Source organism: Trematomus bernacchii, unplaced genomic scaffold (genome assembly GCF_902827165.1).
Source record: "Trematomus bernacchii unplaced genomic scaffold, fTreBer1.1, whole genome shotgun sequence".
NCBI classification, from domain to species: Eukaryota; Metazoa; Chordata; class Actinopteri; order Perciformes; family Nototheniidae; genus Trematomus; species Trematomus bernacchii.
This window is the reverse complement of record NW_022987720.1, coordinates 18,371,619-18,392,942: the sequence shown is the minus strand read 5'-3', so window position 1 is coordinate 18,392,942 and position 21,324 is coordinate 18,371,619. Positions and strand designations below refer to the sequence as shown.

At 40.9% G+C, this 21,324-nt stretch overlaps 4 protein-coding genes across 5 annotated transcripts; 1 reads left to right on the top strand and 3 right to left on the bottom strand.

Moving 5' to 3' along the window:
* Positions 1-499: 499 nt before the first annotated feature.
* Positions 500-4,656, bottom strand: LOC117493335 (proton channel OTOP2-like). The gene is given in 8 exon segments (XM_034143847.1): positions 500-677; positions 778-1,390; positions 1,392-1,581; positions 1,665-1,789; positions 1,861-1,919; positions 2,018-2,154; positions 2,230-2,621; positions 4,613-4,656. Coding segments are annotated over 8 exon segments (1,731 nt in total). The 3' UTR covers positions 500-506.
* A 1,507-nt stretch (positions 4,657-6,163) lies between these two features.
* amn (amnion associated transmembrane protein) lies at positions 6,164-8,898 on the top strand. The gene has a single exon (XM_034142658.1). The coding sequence runs from the start codon at positions 7,410-7,412 to the stop codon at positions 8,844-8,846; it is 1,437 nt and encodes a 478-aa protein (XP_033998549.1). The 5' UTR covers positions 6,164-7,409; the 3' UTR covers positions 8,847-8,898.
* Positions 8,899-8,943: 45 nt separating this feature from the next.
* On the bottom strand, positions 8,944-12,696 carry LOC117492397 (tripartite motif-containing protein 16-like). 2 transcript variants are annotated; one of them, XM_034142656.1, is made up of 6 exons: positions 11,880-12,691; positions 11,549-11,644; positions 11,208-11,441; positions 10,795-10,960; positions 9,919-9,993; positions 8,944-9,816 (listed from the first exon to the last, which is right to left on the bottom strand). In XM_034142656.1, the coding sequence occupies exons 1-6, from the start codon at positions 12,282-12,284 to the stop codon at positions 9,290-9,292; spliced, it is 1,503 nt and encodes a 500-aa protein (XP_033998547.1). In that variant the 5' UTR covers positions 12,285-12,691; the 3' UTR covers positions 8,944-9,289. The 2 variants fall into 2 exon arrangements, with proteins under 2 accessions (XP_033998547.1, XP_033998548.1); XM_034142657.1 differs by lacking the exon at positions 9,919-9,993 and having other exon boundaries at positions 11,880-12,696.
* An 867-nt stretch (positions 12,697-13,563) lies between these two features.
* ush1ga (Usher syndrome 1Ga (autosomal recessive)) lies at positions 13,564-20,092 on the bottom strand. Its single transcript, XM_034144308.1, has 3 exons — positions 19,611-20,092; positions 15,339-15,792; positions 13,564-14,964 (listed from the first exon to the last, which is right to left on the bottom strand). The coding sequence occupies exons 1-3, from the start codon at positions 19,772-19,774 to the stop codon at positions 14,164-14,166; spliced, it is 1,419 nt and encodes a 472-aa protein (XP_034000199.1). The 5' UTR covers positions 19,775-20,092; the 3' UTR covers positions 13,564-14,163.
* Positions 20,093-21,324: the final 1,232 nt, after the last annotated feature.

Genomic DNA, 21,324 nt, shown 5'->3' with positions numbered 1-21,324 from the left:
TGTATTTTCTTGTGAAATACTGGGTACCCCTTGAAGCCTCTAAAAAGGACCAAATCAATACATAATCATAATTAATATGCGATTATCTATACCCAAAACAAACCTGTTACACGCAATTAGTACTTTAAAAAGGGTAAAAGTCATAAGGGTTGAAACCATTTGTAATGTTTACAGTCCAGACAGTTTCTTTTGATCCATTAAATAAAAACCTCTGTCCGTTGCTAAATTGACCATGTGCCTTTGAGGAAAAATACAAAATCCTGGTCATAAATACATTTAAATGCTAGTGCCTGTAAAGTGCAGCACATTATGAAAGGCATATCCATCTTAAATACAAATGAATATTGTTATTTAAATGTTGGCCAACAAGTTGTACATGACATGTATTTTATGTTTCAATAATATTTATTAATATAACAAGGTCAATGTATAGGTTTGATAAATAAAAATGGACATTAAATACATACGTTTATAAAATTACTCGGCATTCCCAAACAGAAGTCCATCTACGAGATTACGTACACCTCAAAGAGACTGGCGACAGAGTGCATACGGTAGAAGATTCCAAAAGGAAGTCCAATATTCACAATGGCCGTCCACATTGAGACTTTGTAGAATTTTATCTCTATGGGATGATCAAACTGGGGACGAGCACCAAAGGCGGGCATGATCCACAGCTGCAGAGTAAGAAAATAAGGACACATTTAAAAACAGAAACATTATTGATCATTGGTTTGTTTCAATATAATCAATGAAAGAAAATAAGCTTAAACTTACAATAATGTTGGCAAGCAGTAGAAAGGCACAGACTTCCTTTAGTACTCTTCTCTTCCAACTAGGCTTATCACGGCTTGAAGTCAGGAAGTAGCTGGACTTATGGCTTTCCTGAACAATGATAATCTCTGGATGTTCCTGGAAAGCATGAGCGTTTGTGTGCAGAGCCGCTTCCTGCATCACATGGAAGGGCTCCCGATGGAGGCCTTCAATGATGAAGTAATTCTGCAGGCCGAGCTGTAGCACTGTCAGCAAGGCCCAGGTCAGGTTGAGGGCGTTCAGATATCCTCTGGCTTCTGTCGCCACCACTGCCACGATAGTGAAATAGCTGATGATGAACTGCCCCAGTGAGGCTCCCACCAGCATCCCCACATCCAGGCTGCGGGTTGGATTCTTCTCAGATACGTGCTCCCTGTGGTCCAACCTGTAGATGATGCAGCCAATCACAGTGGAGAGGGACATCATGCCCACTATCACTATATTCATGATGAAATGGATCAGCAGAGCCTTGTCTGTTTTCTTCACATCCCCTGTTTCTATGTCCACCTCGTACACTATGAATGTTGCAAGTCCTGCCACCACCAGGAGGACGCCGGTCAAAGGTCCCAAACACACCCTTTATGCGGAACTTGACCTTGTGATGGCTGTGATTGTCCACAAGCCGACCAACGTTTTTCCACATGACGTAGGCCATAGCCGAAGCAAAGAGACTGTATTCTATGTTGAAGGGATACAGGTAGTAGGAGGCCTCTTTGAAGGTGTAGCATGCTGAGTAACTGCAATTACACTTCTTATTGACAAAGCTGGCTGAAATGGAAGATTAAGTTATTTTTCTCTTATTGATGCTAAAATAAATCTGAAAGAGTTGAAAATAAACCATCTCGAAATACCTCTGTACATCTTTTGTGAGACATTGTAGTTTAGATCAGGAATGTCAGTCTGGTGAAGAGATTCCTCAGTGACGGCTGCCATCCATACCACCAGGTTAGTTGAAAGCGTAAGAGTAAGCCCACATCTGGAAGAATGAAAACATGAGTGTGCAGCAAGAATAGGTATATTTTCTGATGAATAAAGAAAATAATTTACAGTGTAAAATGTGTGTGTAGCTGCACACAGTCCTTCACATGAATCCACAGGAAATATGTCTAAAAAGCCAACAGGGTTTTGTTCAGTTCTCCCAACTCATCAACAGATTGCATGTTCTTGCAATGCATTAACTTAACGTTTTTAAAATAAAAACAACCTGGACAAATAGAAACACAGCTTGGACGACAGGAAATGCAACTATAACAGCAGAGTCACAGTGAAGGTAGCCCACAGCGGTGGCAATCTTGAAGATGTCCATGATGAGACTGAGAAGTCCAAACAGTAGAAGTCCAGCTGGAACAAAAACATTTTAAGTGATTAAATCTTGAAATGACATTCACCTAAAACCTAAACCAAGAATGAACTGACCTCGGAGCCATGCAGGCCCCGCATGGCCATCTTTGAACGAAACAGCCTCATCCTTTCGTGAGGTGAAGACTGTGTAAAACAGCATCCACAACATTGTGAGGAGTGGGAGAATGATGAGGAAGATTTGCCTGTGTACAGCAGTAATGGCCACACTGTTGAAGGTACTTCCGCTGACCAGAGCGCAGCCCAGGATCAGGATGTTGATGCAGATAATGCCAGACAGGAGCCATCCACCACCATGGTGGGCCCTCTCCATCACTGCCTCCATATGGTGAATGCTGTCCCTAACACTGGTATTATGGAAAGGACTGGTCAAATGTTGGATGTTGTCCATCTGTGCTGCTGTCTCTATGTTGGATGGATGGGCCTCCACAACATCATTTAGAGTTTTTCTACAAAAGAAAACAAGTTAAAAAAAAAAAAAGAACAGTTACCAGCTGACAAACTAGAGTGGCGAAGTCCCTCCCCTTCCGGTGGACCTCCATGGGACCTTATAGAGTGGCGAAGTCACGCCCATCTACTTCCGCCCCATGGGACCTTATTTCGGAAAAATAATGTATTGAAGTCAATGGAGAGAGAAAACTTATCTTTCGATCCCGTTTGAATTGTGCCATGAATTACACATATGTTTGTCAATCTTAAAAAATCATTTCCATGTCAAAAAAGTCACAGTTTGTCGTAAAACTGTTGAAATATAAGACTATGAAAAATACGCAACTAGAAAGACTACAAATCCCAGAGTCGCGTAAGTGATGTCACAATTGTTTTCCTCCACTAAGAGATAGCTAAGATCAGCGCCATATAGATAGATTCTATCTATATGGCGCTGATCTTAGCTATCTCTTAGTGGAGGAAAACAATTGTGACATCACTTACGCGACTCTGGGATTTGTAGTCTTTCTAGTTGCGTATTTTTCATAGTCTTATATTTCAATCTTATATGCTGGCTAAGATAAGATAACTTTAACAAGATGCCTGTGTGCTTAGTACCAGGTTGTTATCAGTCTATATATCTATATTATGAATTTGATGTTTGTCTAAACTGCTAAAAAGCTGACAGCTGAGTTACAACAGAAAGACATGCAGGCCATAATCACTAGACGCTCAAAAGAGGAATGTGTGTGTAAGGCTTACATGAACTGAATCACTGTCCATTAGTTGATTAATAAACAAGAAATTCAAGTCAAAGTTTTAGGCATTTTCATTTTTAGCACGCTGTAAATATGGACTATGAATGAACACATGCAATGTGGAAACACACAAATAGGTTTATTCTCAATACTCATAACAGTATCAGACACAATGACTTTACTGAGAGTGAAGATGACATGAACATAGTTACTGTATGGTACTGAAGACAAAATACAGTATATTGCATTTACCTCTTCCTCTAATTCTCTCTCCAAAAGTGGCCCCCATTGTTGTGCACAACAAAGTGTTCAAGCTCAGGTTTCTACGTGATCTAATTGGTTACGTGGCTTTTAACATGTTTCTGGGGGCAGGGGTTTGATACTTGAGTGTGGTATTTCAGTGGCAGTGTTTAGCAAACAGCGCACAGGCTGTTGGTTTTGAACAATGTGTCAAATGTAAATAAGAGTGTGTAGTTATTTGGTCAATCCAGTGTCCAGCGTGTCGGTGTGTGACGTCATGTTTGTTGCATACCTGCAAGATTTACCTGTGACAAATGTCAGCGATGTAAACAGAAATGTCGACCTACTTTCACCTGCACCCAGCAGCAAGCGGGAGAAATGTTTCAAGTTGTACTTATGAAGTTACGTCTACAATTAGGAGGGTGACTAATGAAGCTTTTATTTCTGTAACGTTAAACTTATTGTTTTTCTTCAACAAGTTTGACTACATTGAAAGACAGAGGAGGGACAGTATGTGCATTCTTAATGAACATACTTTGTATTTTGTATGTGTCAGGGTGTTATGCTACAGGTCCATGAAGACAGGCCCCACAGTGAGTTCAGGATGAAGTGTTGTTACTGTCTTAGTTACCGTCCGGTTAAACATGTTCCTGGGGATTTGGCTCATTTTAGACAGGTTAGACACAGCCAATAGTAAAACATAAACTTTAATATAACTAGCACAAGGTAGCTACTCCCCAGAAATTGACTGACTGGTATGTGTGTGCTGCACAGAGGTCACAGTTGTGTTTTGTTCCTGTTCTGTTGTTAAAGAGTTATTTTTCTTCGTTCATAGTATAAAAGTAAATCAATTCATATCAGTATGTATAAGAAGTTGTAAGTAGAAAACATTTAGGAAAAAAGATGACTTATTTACTCCTTAAAATAGCACAATGTTATTAAACCAAAATGTTACCCTAAAATAAATAATACAAAGCAAACTGAATACGTATTTATTTTGTTTCTCTTCTTACAGGTGGGGCTGAAAGACTCGACCCCCGTTGAGCTGGAGCATCATGGCTGCAGGTGTGACGCGTGTTACTCTCCTGCTCCAGTCACATGACTCCCAGTGGGTCCCCAGTACTCAGCTGTACAGAGCAGCAGTGGTACAAACCAAGAACTATGGCAAGTCTGAGAATAATGTCATTAAATACTAAAACTACACACTCATCATGTCTCATACACACATCATCTCATCATTTATATATCTTGCTTAAACCCAGTGTGTAAAACCAGGCCCGGTAGAGCACATGGCTGGGATGTCCGCAATCCAAAGCAGAGAACAATGTCAGAGAAAGTAAAGTGAGAGATTAGTAGTTATGTGAAAGTAAGCTATGCACACAGAATAGTTTATGTGTTGATGTCTCTGAGAGCTGAGAGGTGCTGGATCTGTCTGCCCTCAAAGTGCCAGGGATCTACAAGGACTTCACTGCTGCTTCTGCACCACACACGTTGACACGTTGTTCAAAACCAACAGCCTGTGTGTTGTTTGCTAAACACTGCCACTGAAATACCACACGCAATTATCAAACCCCTGCCCCCAGAAACATGTTAAAAGCCACGTAACCAATTAGATCACTTAGAAACCTGAGCTTGAACACTTTGTTGTGCACAACAATGGAGGCCAATTTTGGAGAAAGAGTTAGAGGAAGAGGTAAATGCAATATGCTGTATTTTGTCTTCAGTACCATACAGTAACTATGTTCATGTCATCTTCACTCTCAGTAAAGTCATTGTGTCTGATACTGTTATGAGTATTGAGAATAAACCTATTTGTGTGTTTTCACATGTGTTCATTCATAGTCCATATTTACAGCGTGCTAAAAATGAAAATGCCTAAAACTTTGACTTGAATTTCTTGTTTATTAATCAACTAATGGACAGTGTTTCAATTCAGTTCATGGAAGCCTTACACACACATTCCTCTTTTGAGCGTCTAGTGATTATGGCCTGCATGTCTTTCTGTTCTAACTCAGCTGTCAGCTTCTTAGCAGTTTAGACAAACATCAAATTCATAATATAGTCTAGTTGGACAAAATAATGCTTAACAACTGTTCCATTACTGAGTGAACTGTTTTAGGGGTCGACTGTATGATATATCGTTCTCCCGCTTGCTGCTGGGTGCAGGTGAAAGTAGGGCGACAGTTCACAGGTAAATCTTGCAGGTATGCAACAAACATGACGTTGTCACCAGTCTATGGTTGTCACACAGCGACAAGCTGGGGACACTGGATTTACAGACACAGTACAAACCGGAAGTCGTACAAACCGGAGGTCAGCGAAATAAAGTTATGCACAGAGCTTGCATACATGGATTAATCTCTATAAACGCATATCTGCATGTGAATGCAGAAATAAACGTATCCTCGTCAGACTTCTGGGTTCCAGGATTGAACCTTTACAGCATTGCCATTATATCCTCGTGTCTTTTATTTTGAAATATGTTCTTTAACTTCCGGTCCACCGGACCGCTTTTCTTCATTCTTCAATACAAAACGGAAAATTGATGAAGTTGTTATCAAAAACCAAAATCGGACCGTTTTTTTAATGAGGTTTTCTCGTTATCCGTCTTTTGATTCATACAACAAAAACGGAAAAACGTTTATTACTTTATTGTTATTTTATGTAAACAAGAAAAACATGTCTTTCTTATGTGTGCAAGTAAGGGATTGTGTCGCAAGTGCAGACTTGCCTCAGGTGACGTTCATGTTCAATGAGGGTGCGTTCAATGTTTATTTTTTTTCATGGATGATCCTGGTACCTCTATGAGAAAGCAGGATGAATGCTTTTTTTGCAGATTGAACCTATTTTTTGCTGAATCAGATATGGACAAATCCAATACAGTTTAAATCACAAAAAAGCTGTTTTCTGTCTTATTATACTATGCTGATGCAAAAGCAATAGTACAAATCTACACATTTTTATCATCATTATAAACCAATATCATTAATAAACTTCCATGTCATGATAGGCTATTTCAATGGACTACACGCAAGTCAAAGAACATTTCACTTAGCACTTTTATTATGACTGCCATTTAGTCGCTTTTTGACTTTAAGATGCAATTTTTTCATGTATTATGTATTTATGTTGTGCTGTGTATGGTGAGTGCTGTTTTACTAGTGCCAAAGACAAAGGATCATCTCATGTTGTAGAAATCTGAATCTGAAGGGCGTGGCTCAGGCTAAAATATAGGCCTCCTCCAGGAAAATAATGATGTTTGGGACGATCTTGAAAGAAATCCTAAAGAAATGTAATGTTGTAAAACGTATTTTTTCTTTCAGCTTTATGTCTGTAATTTAGTTGGATAAGAGTGAAATATTTATCCTTTGTTTGTTTCATTTATGGGCCTCAGCATGTCTGCACTCATCCTAAATACAAGTGGGAGATTTCGACATTTAGTTTGAAAGCAAATATGTATGGAACAGTTCTCAATGAAAACCTCAACAAAGTCAATTTGGGGGTAAAATGGGCGGAGAGGACAGTTCAGAAGTTGTTTATGGAAATGTTTTTAAAAAAATCAAAGTATTTGTTTATAATTCATTCATTTGTGTGATATTGTGATAAAAGACACACTAAGCAAAGGATAAAGGATGAATCAGGGCTGTTGCTGCAGTAAAAGTAAATAGTTTACAGGTCAGCTGCTTCAACAGGTTGATGTAGTTCAGAGCTCACCAACCTCACTGTTTATTGGTGTGCACTCATGTGTCAGTCACAAGGTTAGAAACAAAGTTCACCTAATGTTCTCTCAGCCCGTCACAAACATTCAGGATGCTGAAAACAACAGACATGCTTCTTCTCCTCTTCTGTCTTGTCGGGACATCGGATTCCCTGTACAAACAGTGGATTCCTGACACCAACTATGAGAACAAGACCAACTGGGACAAAGAATCTGTTCCATGTGGCAACGACATAGTTCAGTTTCCAGTCCAGAGAAAAGTGTCCGTGTTTGTGGAGACCACACATGCTGTGCAGGAGATGAGGCTGCCAGTGGATGGAGAGTTCATCCTGAATTCAGGAGCTGGATTTTATGTTGTGAGTGGACAGGATCCGGGCTGCGGAGCGGGTGTTATGACAAAGTTCAAAGATTCTGAGTCTCTTCAATGGTTAAACCCAGCTCTGTGGCAGGAGTCTGCAACCCTGGATGACCTGCAGCGTGGAAACTTCTTGTTCTCAGTCCACGAGGAGAGTGTCCCTTGCCAGTACGACGATGTGGTTTTTAAAGCCAGCTCTTCATTCAGGGTGGACACCAGCACCAGTCAGTCTTCTGTTCCTGTCAAATCTGTGTCTGTGCTGGGGAAGAAGTATGAAAGCACCTCTGAGTTCACCCAATATCTCAGCTCACGTTCAGGCCGGCTGCAGTTTCACGGGTCCTCTGCTGTCACTGTTGGGAACCAAGAGTGTGGAGATCCTTCTGGCTGCTCCTGTGGGAATTCTGTAAACCATAAGCGTATCTGTAGCACTGTTCAATGTGCCTCTCTGGGCTGTAAGAAGCCTCTCCTCCCTGTCGGACACTGCTGTGAAGTTTGTGGTGCCATTGTCACAATCCATTCTGCCACTGGTTTCAACCTGCAAACTTACAGGCAACGAATCCATCACCTATTTCTAGTTTTGCCAAAATACAAATCCATTCAGCTGGGCATGTCTAAAATCTTCAAGTCACAGCAGTTGATGGGGATCGTCCCTTTTGGTACCTCACCTGAGATCCAGGTGGTTATTGTGGATGAAGAGAAGGGAACACAGTCAGAGGGTCTGGCCAGGGACATATTGAAGGATGCACGCTCTCATGGCTCAAGCCTGGGTATCACTGAGGCTGAATTTCAAGCCTCCTCCGGGAACAGCAGCGATCAGACTGGAGGCAATGCTGGGATGGTGGTTGGAACTGTGTTTGGAGTTTTGATTGGGATTTCAATCATAATCACTTTGGTCTTTCTGATTCGTAGAGGGGTTATCCAAATGCCATCATCGCTGCCATCGCTGCCATCCCTGCCATCTCTGAGCAGCTTTAGGAGAAGCAGAGATGAGGAAGACCTCAATGGGCCTATTGATCACGGTTATGATAATCCAATTTTTGACAAGTCAAACTTGATGCCTGACGTTCCTGGACTGTATGCGACTGAAACAAAGAATTCAATCTCCATGACTCAGTCAGGTGTGCACTTTGTAAATCCGGTTTATGATGATAATGAAACAGATTTTAATGCCTGAAGGTGAACAAGTCAACTTTTAAGATGTCAATGATTTAAAAAAACGACTTAATGGTATTAACTTGATGATTTTACAGACACTTCATAGACAAAGAAAATCCTCTTAAAGCTTTATTGCTTTTTTTTCAGCAAGTGTATATGAAAGGCAAATAAAAGAAATGCTGGCAGACATTTGTGTACTTTTTTTTTCACCATCTGTTTTAAATTCAAGAGCAGTAAAGCTGCAGTAAATTCCTAACACACCTACTGCTGTGCAGGTCTCTTAGGTCATGTTGCAGAGTTGCCACTAGATGGTAGTAAATGTAACCTTAACTGACATGTATGTGAAAAAATCCTCCATATGAACCATACAATTAGATAACTTGTTATATAACCTCAATAAACATTTATAAGGCACTCTATACTCTTTAACAAGCTTACAGTGAAGGCAGCTGAACATTTAGCTTAAACAAGAGAAATGACGTTGTCTTTCTTTGACAGCCAGGCTATAACATATAACGGCTCTATAAAATCAACCATGTACTTGTGTAGCAGCTGCATAGGACCTGTTACATCAAAGAAAGACAGAGAGCCCCTTTCAAAATCTACATATAAGCCAATTCTTGTGATATCAGTGCCACCCAAAGGCGTCTCCACACCAGTATGCCAGGCAAAGAAACCTCGGCTGTTCCTTCCCATGCACCAGGAAAAGTCGTTCTCACTGATGCAGCTGGTGCTTTGCTCTCCCTTCCGATCGATGCTCTTGTACGTGACTCCTACATGTGCTCCCTCCCCACTTAGCTCTGCTTCCATATAGTGCCTCCCCAAGTAAAGGCTGTCCGAAGTCATTGCTTGACGCCAATAATCAAAGCGAGCAATGTGTTCTGGGTAGCTGTGCTGCCAGGGGCTGGTGTTAGTCAGCTTTCTGTTGCCATCCGTTGCACGGAGAAAATGATGGGTGGTGTCTGGGTCAAAGGTCAAACTCCTTGTGTCTACAATATAGGGGATATATAGCTGGTGAATCATTCTAAATTAAACATTCAAAGTCAACAAATGGTAAACACAGATATAATATATATAAAAAGTCTATTTACATTTTAAAAAGTCCTCTCGGGTCTCAGGATCAGGCAATGCTGAAGGTTCAGATTCTTGCATCAGGGATTTAGTACCTAGTTTATATTATGCAGAAAGATTGTTGGGTTTTTTGTAAGACAAGAAGATGTGTAAATAGAGGTTTACAAAATAACGCTGAGCAAAGAAAGATGAAAAAGCATAAAATATCTACAGCACAGCAGTCGTAGTGGCCTTGTGAGGCAGTGGTACTGGGATGGCTAAACGCATGTCTAAACAGAGGAAGGTGCACTCTTCACCAGGTTTGTGGCCTTCTCCTCTTCAAAATGAAGAGTTTAATCCTACACAATTGTCCTAATAGCTTCTTTAAAGTCACATGGATTTTTAGAAATTAACAAAAGAAATGTACTCATCTTGTAACAACAACAACAACAACAACAACAGCCCATGCTTACATATGGTGCACTGACCTCTAAGAGGGACAAGCTATACAGATCTATTTTTATTATTTCTATTTAAAGGAATATATTGTTCATCATTTTAAAATCTGGACTAGCCTAGTTATTCAAATGTAATCTTCATTCACTTTTCAGCTGCCCTTTGTGAGTTGATAAAAAGTACAACTGATTGTATTAAAAGGGGCTTTTGATATTGTCTCATAATGATTACGTGAAGCACCTAAATCGAATTAAAGTCAAAATCAAATCGTGGCAGACATTGTGATATCAGCAAATGTATGTTTGAACTGATATACAGTAAGAGCAATTCTGATCACATTTCACTCCTAGTTACAAGGTACACTGAAGAAAGGAAGTCTCAATCTGTTTTGTCCATGGTAAGCAAAAAGACTTAAGATAGGAATTTATATTGATAGAGTATGATCTACAGTACACACTCACCACTTTTACATTTCAGTCTTTCTGTGCAGGACGAGAGTATCAGGTCACACAGCTCCTTGGTAGTATCTGTCACAACTTGGACAAAGGAAGTTAGATGGTTCATGCGGTTGATGCAGGGGCTAGGCAGACATACATCTGCCACTCCTTTTTTCCACTCTGAGTACTCCTGGAACAAGCAAAACAAAAGTGACATATATTAGTGTGTGAAACGAGACTGTTGAATGACATGCAACTGCTTTTTCCCTGATCTCTGCAAAAATAACAGACTAAGTGAAATGCCTGTTCTGTATATACTGTCCACACAGTCGTCCAAAGTAAACTCCTTGTCTCAGAGAACTTCCTGTGCTTATCCCAGATCATCTCAGACAAAATACTTATTTGTTTTTATCTGAAGTATTTGAGATATTTTGTACCTGCAGGAAGTCAACATCTGACTTGCTCCTGGAGAGTTTATTCATTTGAGCCAGAGTTTTCTGCAGCTCTGCTCTCTTCTGCTCCAGATGTGCCTGGATGCCCTCAGCCTGTCTCAGGGCCTGTCTCTGCTCTCCCTCCAGCACCTCCTTCACCCCTTTCCTGGCCTCCTCCACAGTTGTCTGCAGCCTGGAAAACTGCTGTTCAACAATAACACAAACCTCCTGCACTGAAGACTGAAGAGCAAGAGAAAAAAGAAAAAAAACATAATTCAAACCAGACCAATGTGCATTAAATGAATCGAAGGAAAATGTGTTTTGGTGTATGTTTGTCTATAACATACCTTTATTAAGTCAGTGTTGTCCTGGAGCTTTCCAATTGCTTTCTCAGCTGCTGAGGAGCTCTGACCGATCTCTTCTTGTTTATTCTGCATCTCAGTCTAGAGGACAAACAATTGTAACTAACACATAAAAAACTGTCGCTACAAAGATATCAGGCCATTACATATGACATAAGTACTTAATATGACGTAATATTCAGTCCTTTTGATATGTTGAAAGGGTTGTTTTTTTTAGCAATCGAAGCCACCTTAAGAAATGGCACAAATAGCAAAGATAACCATTACAACATGACCTGTCTGTGTTGAATAAATTGTTGTGTTGTGTTGTTAAGACCTCAATCTGTGTCCGTGCCTCCCCCACAGATGCAGTCGTGTGCCCCTCGTGCTCCTGGTTCTCACACTCCAGACACAAACAACAGCCGTCCATCAGACAGAAGCGCTCGAGAGGAAGCTGATGAACCTCACAAGTCCGACAGTCGATGTCGTGCAGAGGATCCACAAGCTGGTGGTTTTGAAATTTCGTGTTTTCCAGATGGGGTCTGAGATGGGCTTCGCAGTAAGAAACCAGACAGGTCAGGCAGGATTTTAGGGCCTTGTTAGGGCTGTCGATGCAGGAATCACATACCACATCTTGTGGGAGCAGCATCTCGGTGGTAGGATCCCTCACTTCCTTATTTAAGTCTGTGTTGTTTTGAATATCCTTCAAGTTTTCCTCATTATTGCTGCTGCGCGTGGCCATCTTTGACAGTTTTCCTTCGTCACCTAAAGCTGTTTTGGTTGAGTTTTAGGCGGTAACCACAACACAGACTACTTTTTGCTGCTCGTCTCTGAAATCTAAAGACCGCCAGAGTGCATAAGGAAAACATTTAAAACCACGCCTGAAGTATTTCAGCCAGCTGAACATTTCTCAATGTTCACCCCTCCTCTGTTTAACTCTTCTCTGTGTTCTGCATCCCCACTCGCTAAGCTTAGGATACAGGATATTACGCAGATGAGAGGAGGAAATTACGAGTTTATCATGACTAAGCCAGGGAGGGAATAAACATCCTTTCCTTCATTCTGTTAATGACCTGGCTTATTTACTGAATTTACTTTCCCTGGCAAAGTTGAGTTTAAAGGTTTATTTCAACAATAATGGTTACACAAAAACCGGTAGTGTCGGGTTCCTACTGCCAATAAGAAAACAAGTTGAACAATTATCTCTAAAGTCTATGTATAGTTTAGCTTTTGGTTAGTGAATGTGGCTAAAGGACTCAAGAGGGAGAGTCTGACAGTGTTTCCTTCTGATAACAGTGTAATGTCAGAGGCATGGAGCTTCCAGGCAACACCAATTATCTGCAGAACAACTTCCTGATTTCGGGTCATGGAGTACAGAGGCAACAGTGACGCTTGTCTTTTGTGTGTGAACAGCATGTGAGGATTTTGGCTGAAGATGTCGAAACAAGAATGTTCCACTCTCTGTGTCTCTTCCGCTTCCACACACACACAAACAATTAGTGTAGATAATTCTGGTGGTAGTACTACATTTTTGTAATTTTGATAAAAGTGGAAAAGTTATAAAGAACCACAATTTTGACATTTTGACAAAATCCCGAATTGTGCCACATTTTATGAAGCTTGAACCAATAATTATCCCAAAAAGGCACGTCTTAAAATGTGAGCAGCTTATAATTTATGGATTTAGTAGTTAACAGTAACGAGTGCAATACATTATTTAAAACTACTCGGTATACAACAGTTGGAGAACTGTTAAATTGTCAACACTAACATTAGTTATTTACAAAAGTTAATCAATCTATATGCAAAATATAGAACAGAATGATGTTATATTAAGAATTATAAAATGATCTAAAGACAAAGAAATCAGGAATCTCCATGAACAATTGGCCTGTATTAACAGTGAGCCACAATACGACTGTCTTTATGTAAACACCCACAGAGAAGGAAACAGTGGCTGTGGGTGGACATTTTGCCCAGAATGTTGTGATTGAAAGAGTTAATAATAAACTAACAATGAATTTAATGTCAAAAGTATTTATGAAAAAGACACCTTTAAGCAAATGCACAGGCACGAGCAATGCAGGCACATGAGGTGGTAAGATTTACCCCACAGGGGCAAACATTTTCAGGGGACACTGGCCCCACAATCAGTTCTCTGTTAACAGTCTCACATGGCATGCACAGGACTGCACTCTGAAAATTGTCTTTCAGTTTGTTAAACCATGCAGTGCAGGCGACTCCCACCATCCAACATACAACAAATATTTGCAGTGACTCTCCTGAGGCTAACAAGACACTGAATCCTACAGAACCCTATGAGGAATTTGTCTCACAATCACCTATTCTTGCTTGACACATTCATCTTCACAATGTCTTAGGAGAGGTAAATCATTATGTCTTCCCTGTCCAAATCTTCACTCCACAATGCTCCCCTGAACTTTAAGCATGGATGAGCCCACATCATGAGGAGCCATATACAACAACTTTCATTATCTGCAGGACAGAATTAAGTGAAGAAACAGTGGGTTACCGAAGACAATCCATGCTGGATTTCAAAGACACCATAACAAATATCTGCATATTTCCTCACTACGCTCTACATCAGAAATTCCCATCAGTCACAGTTGTGTGTCCTCTATGTAGTCTGGGTCTTCTATGGTCTCCATCCGTCTCTTACAGGCCTCTAAGATCTTTTTCCTTGGTCCTAAGGGGATGTGGATACTCTTGAGGTCATGGTCAGAGCACAGCAACAGAGCTTCAAGGTCAATCTTCTCCCTCTTAAAAATGGAGATAAAGTCACCCATGCTCTGGGTGGCAAGGAACACCTCCAAAGGGCTTGTGTCAGCCTCGTCATCGTCATCCAACCCTAATTCGACGTCTTCCCAGGGCAGCTCCTCCACGTTCCTCTCCTGAAGGCTGCGTGCACTGCCGATGCTGTCTTCATCTGCACTTGCGTAATGCTGCAGCCGACTGCGTAAACGCACATTATTGCCTGACTGGTCCACACTGTCCTTATCTCGACCGCCAAGGTCAAACATCCCCCCACTCACATAGTTCCTTCTAAAGACCATCGTTCCCAGACCAGGCCTGTTGAACAGGGAATCATGTCCTGAGTCAGTGCTGATCTCAGAGTACTCCACATCGGGCCCGTGGAGGTCCGGCTCGCTCATGGCACGTGAAATGGCATCGTAATTGTCTCTGGGGAACATGTCACGAACGTTGGGACGCCCACGGTCCTTAGGGTTGACGTAAGTCCCCTGTTTGACAAACATGACATCATTGCCCAGCTGAAGTCCAGAGAGAGAGCGAACACTCTTCCTCCCCTCCTCATAGATTTTAAATGTTCCATCTCCTTGTTTCCTCTTCTCCAGCTTCCTCTGTATCTTGGTCTTCCCGCGGTTTGTGGCATGAAGAGTAGCCTAATACGACATAAATAAAAACAGTAATTAGTCACAATAACTAATTAAAGATTCAAATGTTCCAAACATTACTTATGACCAATTTAAATTATTACACAGGACATGTCAATGGTCCACAAAATAATATAAATCAATATTGTGGTTTATGACCAAATACTTTTAAGAGTAGTCATTTAATAATCAGTTGTAACATCTGTTAACATAGCTCTTTAGCATCGTCACTGTGACCATGTTAGAATTTAGCTTAGTCTCTTCATGTCATGCACTAAAGAGGAGGGATTCAAAACTCTTGTCTAGTTGGCAACCTGAACAATGCAAACATGCCAAACAAAACAAACTCTACCCTTTAAGAATACAAAATAAGAACTCCTGACCTGAGAATATGGCACGCTGACTGTGGCTGAATTTAATTTGTGCAACTTGTGGCTAAGAGAGCTGCTGCTGTAACTGGAAAAGCTCATAACGTCTGATGCGGAGGCCTCAGAAGTCTCCTTTTGAAACCGCCGCTCCATGCGTTTGTGGTGTTTCTTCTGCATCTTCACGCACTCCTTTATTCGCCGCTCAGCATCGCGAAACGCCTTGTCCCTCATCTTGCTGACCAGCTTCGTGTTGAGGCCTGTCTGCTTGGTGGCGATGTTATCCAGGTAGCGGACGCAATCCATGTGATTCTTTGTGGCTGCCATGTCCAATGGCGTGTGGTAGTCGTTGTCCAGGCACCAAATGTTGGCACCAAAAGACACCAAGAAGAAAAGGCAGTTGAGGTGACCATTGGCGGCTGCCAGGTGGAGCGGCGTGTTCCCCCATATGTCACACTTGTCAGGGTTTCCTCTGTGGGTCATAAGAAAGATATTAGATACAGAATTTGAACTTTCTTTAAGACTAAAATATTTTCAGCTCTTGTTTAGACTGTCATGGATACCGGTTGTCTCCTTGGCCTTTTGTTTAGATGACATACTCATGAGTAAGCATGTGATTTTTTGATTATGTTTTCAACACTGACCTGCCAACCATGGGTTGTTAATGGGGCCTTATTTAATAATGTATCATCTAAACACCAAATTGCCCTTTCAGAAAGCCAAGCACAGATGTTTTGTAAAACAAATACTTTTTAAAAGGCTTTGACTAATTTGCAAACAGTATGTCTTGATTAAAATGAAAATAATTAGACTATTATCCATAACTGCAACCAAGCAACATTTACCCTTGTCTGACAGTCCGCGACCTTAGGGTTACCTCTATGTGTGCGTGTTGCTGTCTTGTCTGTAATATGACCACAGGCTGGCCAACAACACTGCTACACTACCTGTATCTAGTTTCAGGGGAGGCCATATCGGTTGCTCCTGACTCAAAAAGCACATTTGTGCATAGCTGGTGATGTCATGCTGAATTCCTTCAGAACAAAACATACAGTATTACAGCTGTTTCAATGATGCAGAGGCTGTCTGCAGAGTACAGCTAAAAAGCAAAAATATTGAACTCAATATTTGCATTTTCACATTTTTAGTTTCCATTTAGGATCTTACTGATATTAACATTCCAAGAAAAACAGGATTTATTTGTGATATAATGTACTGTATAGAGCATGTTTTTGGCTGCAACAATTTGATATTTGTTAAACAATCTTACCCTTAAATTATTTGCATTTATATTTTTCAGTTTGGAGACATCTCGTTGGTGTCACACCCAATGCAGCCACATACAGACTGCTGAATATTTGATATGGTAGACGTGAAGCTACTGTCGAAAGGCGAATGTATTATTGATGGATTGTGTTGTAAGGTTTTCACAGGGAATGTGTGTCAGATCGGCGAGACCCAACCTGGGCAGCAATAAGCAAAGTCCCACTCTGATTTCAGCCCCCTTGCTCTTTTCTTTCTGGACAGGATTTGGTTTCAAAAGGAAACGGCAGCTTCAGGATCAGGGGTTGTTGAAGTTCAACTTAAGGGAAATGGTTGTCAACCGAGTGCATGATAGACAATATTTGGCAAACACACCAGAAAGAGACAATAAAACAATGGTCCTGTTAAAGGAACTGTTAACCCTGCGCTGAATACATATAGGAACATAAAAAGCCATAAACTAATTTCAAGAGATAAACAAAATGTAGCCATGATCAATTTCTATTTTGAGATGAAATATTTATCACCCTCATATTATATACAGTATGCTTGTTGTAGGTGGAGAATGTATCTAAAAATATAGCTTAATCTTGGGACAGACATAATTTATGTCTGTCCCAGTAAAATGCTGAGTGCAGCAGTGATAGTTCTACCTACTTATCCCTCCCCCTGTTATTTATTGCATTATAGGTTGTTTGCTTCTTCACTTCCTATGACAGCTTGATGTTATTGCAGGTCACGCAGTGCAATATACTTGCCAAATATAGCGCTGCATGGCAACTTTCCCATGAAATTGCCAAGCGGTATTAAACTTCTCTTCATTATATCCCCGGGTCTCACGAGTTTGCTGCCTCTGTGAAACATTATGGCAGCTATTAATGTTTAATTTTAGTACCTCATGTCAATCAGGGGGTTTATATGCGTTGTGCTATCAATAGAGGAATATTATGTCCTTGTCAGATGAATGCTTCTAGGGCCTTGTTTGTACTTATTCCGTGGGAAATAGTGAATTTAGTTTAGCATCAGGACTGGAAGCCTTTCACCCTTTGTTGCCTGTGTGTTTACAGAAAAAAGCAAAAATAAACGGCCTAAAATCTGATATTTCGCATGATGAATAATCTTCATCGTCTCACTTTTACAGTAAGCCTCTCACAAACTTTACTCATTACACTGCTTCATAATGGGCCCTTTTTTGTGGCTGACGTGCTAACCAGGTCAGCCAGAAAAAATGAGGAATGGGCTGTCCATGACTCCTCATCATCACATTAGCTCACTTTGTTGAAGTAAGGCCAGCATTTATACAATGAAGCAGCCTTCTAACATGTTGACTGATATACATTTGATTTAAAAGATATATGTTGCTGGTGATAATGTGCAATTGGTTGTTATGATTGTTGGGGAAATATTTTCCTAGGCCCACACCTTTGACCCAGTTTACCTGCAACCTTGGGCTGCTGTGCTCTCAGTGTTTTGTCTTCCTGTTCCTGCCTGTTGGCATCAGCTGATAGAGGTGTTATGGTTTTATCTTGTTATGCACAATGTTGATTCTTCTCTCAGAACCAGCTAAATACATGGGTCTGGGGTAGAGGTCTCCAGAATTGGTCTGGCAACCGCTGTGTCAACTCGTGGCACAGCACATGTCTTGTGAATTCTCCGGCCGAAGCTCCAAATAAACTGTCAGTGTTTGCCATCAAAGTTCCTGCTCTTCCCGTGTCTCTCTGAGTCCTGTCTCCATTACTTCAGAAGTTTCTATCAAAGTGATAATCATCAACAATAACGGATTTAAACAAAGTATTGACATTTCTTATTTTACATATAGTTATTTTAATGGGCCAACATGTTCTGGCTTTTATACAGTTACAATTCACTGAATGTATACAGGACTGCAGAACATGATGAACTACTATCGCTATGAGTTATATATGTGCTCTCCTGAGAGGTGTCCCTGCCATCAATTGACCTTAATCAGTGTCATCATGATAAATGCCATGAATGTGTTCAATTTTACACAGTCAAATATCCTATATGGCTTCACAAAGTATCCCCCGCTGTAAAATATTCGTAATAGTCTTTCAGAGGATGATTCTAAAGTGTGGAAAGTATCTGGGGAACGTTTAACTGATCAATGTTAAAGCATTAACTTCAACTTTAGCTCAAAAAGATCCCTAGAGCATGTTCAAATGTAAATGCAGAAAAAAAAAACCTGTGCCTTGGTGGTTATCTATGCAGACATGTTTTGTAATCTTGTTGGGCAAGACACTCTCTTATCAGTGTTTTCAGACATGGCCAAATAGTAGGTTGTTTGGTCAAAGTGTTTTTCTAGCCAAGAGCAAAGCCTGAGGTTATTGTGTTGAATAATTGTAGATCAGGGCCTGCAGTACTGAACCCTGTCAAATATGAAATGTAGTTTTTTCCAAGATATGGCAATATATATTTATGTTTAACTTACTATGTCAAGAAAGTAAAACATATCCCATCATCCCATGAAAACTGTATTTGCTTTTTTAGAGATAATGGCATATCAACTTGATGTCTTAAATGTCAAGTTTAACTAACTGATAATAGTTATCATGGTAACACTGAGTAAATGCAATGTTCCAAAGAGACCTACATTGTTAGTGGAGTACTGATGCTCTAGCAGCTGAACATTGTATGGTTAAACGGCACTGCAAAAAAAATATGCCTTTACATAGCCCTACTTCTAGCATAGAAATACATTTTGTTCTTATAATAATTTCCAATAAAGAAGATGATTTGTTATGGGTTGCCTTATGCACAATCTGACACTGCACACCTTTGTAATAAGAAAATGAACCTGTGAAATACTTCACTTTTCTCAAAAATAGTTTTAATACCCAATACAAATGATTGAAGATTGGAAAAGTAGTGCTCACACGTCCTGATAAGTTATAGCTTATATTTCATTTGTTCATTTAATCCTTTATTTGAACCGGGACAGAGCACATTGATGAACACTTTAAAACAAAATAATGATGATAATAATATCTTCCAATTCTTTGTACCCACCCCCTCCCGACGATCAGCCGCAAAGCCTCCAGGTTGCCGTGATAAGCAGCCCATAACGTCGGCGTCATGCCATCCTCATCCGGGGCGTTCAGATCCTTTCTTGTTGCCTCCTTCAGCAGGTCCAGGTAGCCGTCCCGGGCCGCTCGGTGGTACCTGTCATTCATGGTGAAGAGTTAATCCACCATGCTCGACACCATTGCGTTTCATCAACTCCACCACCACCACCACCACCTTCATCGTCGTCGTCTTGCGGCGATGTAGTGGTAGGAGACAGGCCGAAGTGCCATGTTTGTCCCGCAGTTCTCCCACAGCCACCAGCCGCTCCTGATGAGTGGAGCAGGGCGTCAGTCGGTGGTATCCGGCATGGACGCGCCGGTGCACACACAGTGTGTGGGTAACAGTGCTCCCGGTGGCCGAGGTCAAAACACACAATTACATCCCCCAGAAGGACCCTCTAAGTAAAATACACAGAAGTGGAAGAAGTACACAGAAGTGGAAGAAGTACTCAAATGTTGTTGTAAAAGTAGAAATACCAGAGTGTAGGAAAACTCTGTTGTAAGTAAAAGTCCTTCAATCAAAATGTTACTCAATTAAAGACAGTAGAAGAATTAGTCCGGTCGTCCCACAATCTTCACCTGTATATCACCTCTCCATGCCTCAACAGCTCTACGTCAAATCTGACATCTCACCATATGCCGTTGCCATGGAAACGCATCCCTCGCCATTGTCGTAACGCCTATGAAAAGGGTCAAAACAGCACCAGACTTCAGATAATGGTTAACGGTCCAGCCCTCAACAGCTCTACGTTAATTATGGGGTGTCATCATACCGTTTCCATGGAGGGACACACACACACATCCCTCGCCATAAAAGACGATGTCGCAATAACTCCTATGAAAATGTTCAAAAAGTGCTCAAACTTCACATGTGTGCTAACAGTCCAGCCGTGAAGACATCTACAGGACAGTTTTGAGATTTCTTCAAATCTTCAAATGCTCATCAACTTTTTTTCTCATAACTTCAGTGAAAATGCTCCAAACGGCCCAAAACTTCACAGGTTTGGTAACGATGCAACACACACACACACACACACACACACACACACACACACACACACACCACACACACACACACACACACACACACACACACACACACCACACACACACACACACACACACACACACACACCACACACACACACACACACACACACACACACACACACACACACACACACACACACACACACACACACACACACACACACACACACACACACACACACACACACACACACACACACACACACACACACACACACAGTTATTTTTGCATTATCGGTTGTGCCCCACTTAATTAAATACAAAATTAAACAAATTGAAATGTTGGATAATGTTGTAATTTCTCGTAAGAGGTCACATGGTGTGGACAGTTAAATCAATTGGACATCAATATACTGTACTGTTTCACAGTTTTGTTATGTACTGCGCTAAAGGAAGTGAAATTCTCTTAGTGTGAACTGCTCTTTCCAGGTTATCTCTCAGAGGAATGTCTCTTATCTCTGTCTTCACACATCATCTTAAACAACCAATATGTAATGAATCAGGTAGGTTTCAAAGGACAGCCTAGTTTTGTTTTTAAAAGTAAAAAATGACCCCTATATTCTATTTTTAAAACCACAACCCGGTTGTTTGGGTGTTGTAGACCTCTG

What these genes read in the sequence shown, in the direction of transcription:
- amn (XM_034142658.1), top strand. Translation starts at nt 7,410, where the DNA reads ATGCTGAAAACAACAGACATGCTTCTTCTCCTCTTCTGTCTTGTCGGG.
- LOC117492397 (XM_034142656.1), bottom strand. Translation starts at nt 12,284, where the DNA reads ATGGCCACGCGCAGCAGCAATAATGAGGAAAACTTGAAGGATATTCAA. An exon ending in AGGCACGGACACAGATTGAG is followed by an intron (nt 11,645 to 11,879) that starts GTCTTAACAACA and finishes TTTGTCCTCTAG; the next exon opens with ACTGAGATGCAGAATAAACA. An exon ending in CAGATGTTGACTTCCTGCAG is followed by an intron (nt 10,961 to 11,207) that starts GTACAAAATATC and finishes TGCTTGTTCCAG; the next exon opens with GAGTACTCAGAGTGGAAAAA.
- ush1ga (XM_034144308.1), bottom strand. Translation starts at nt 19,774, where the DNA reads ATGAATGACAGGTACCACCGAGCGGCCCGGGACGGCTACCTGGACCTG. An exon ending in CGGCTGATCGTCGGGAGGGG is followed by an intron (nt 15,793 to 19,610) that starts GTGGGTACAAAG and finishes TATGACCCACAG; the next exon opens with AGGAAACCCTGACAAGTGTG. An exon ending in TCAGCGTGCCATATTCTCAG is followed by an intron (nt 14,965 to 15,338) that starts GTCAGGAGTTCT and finishes ATGTCGTATTAG; the next exon opens with GCTACTCTTCATGCCACAAA.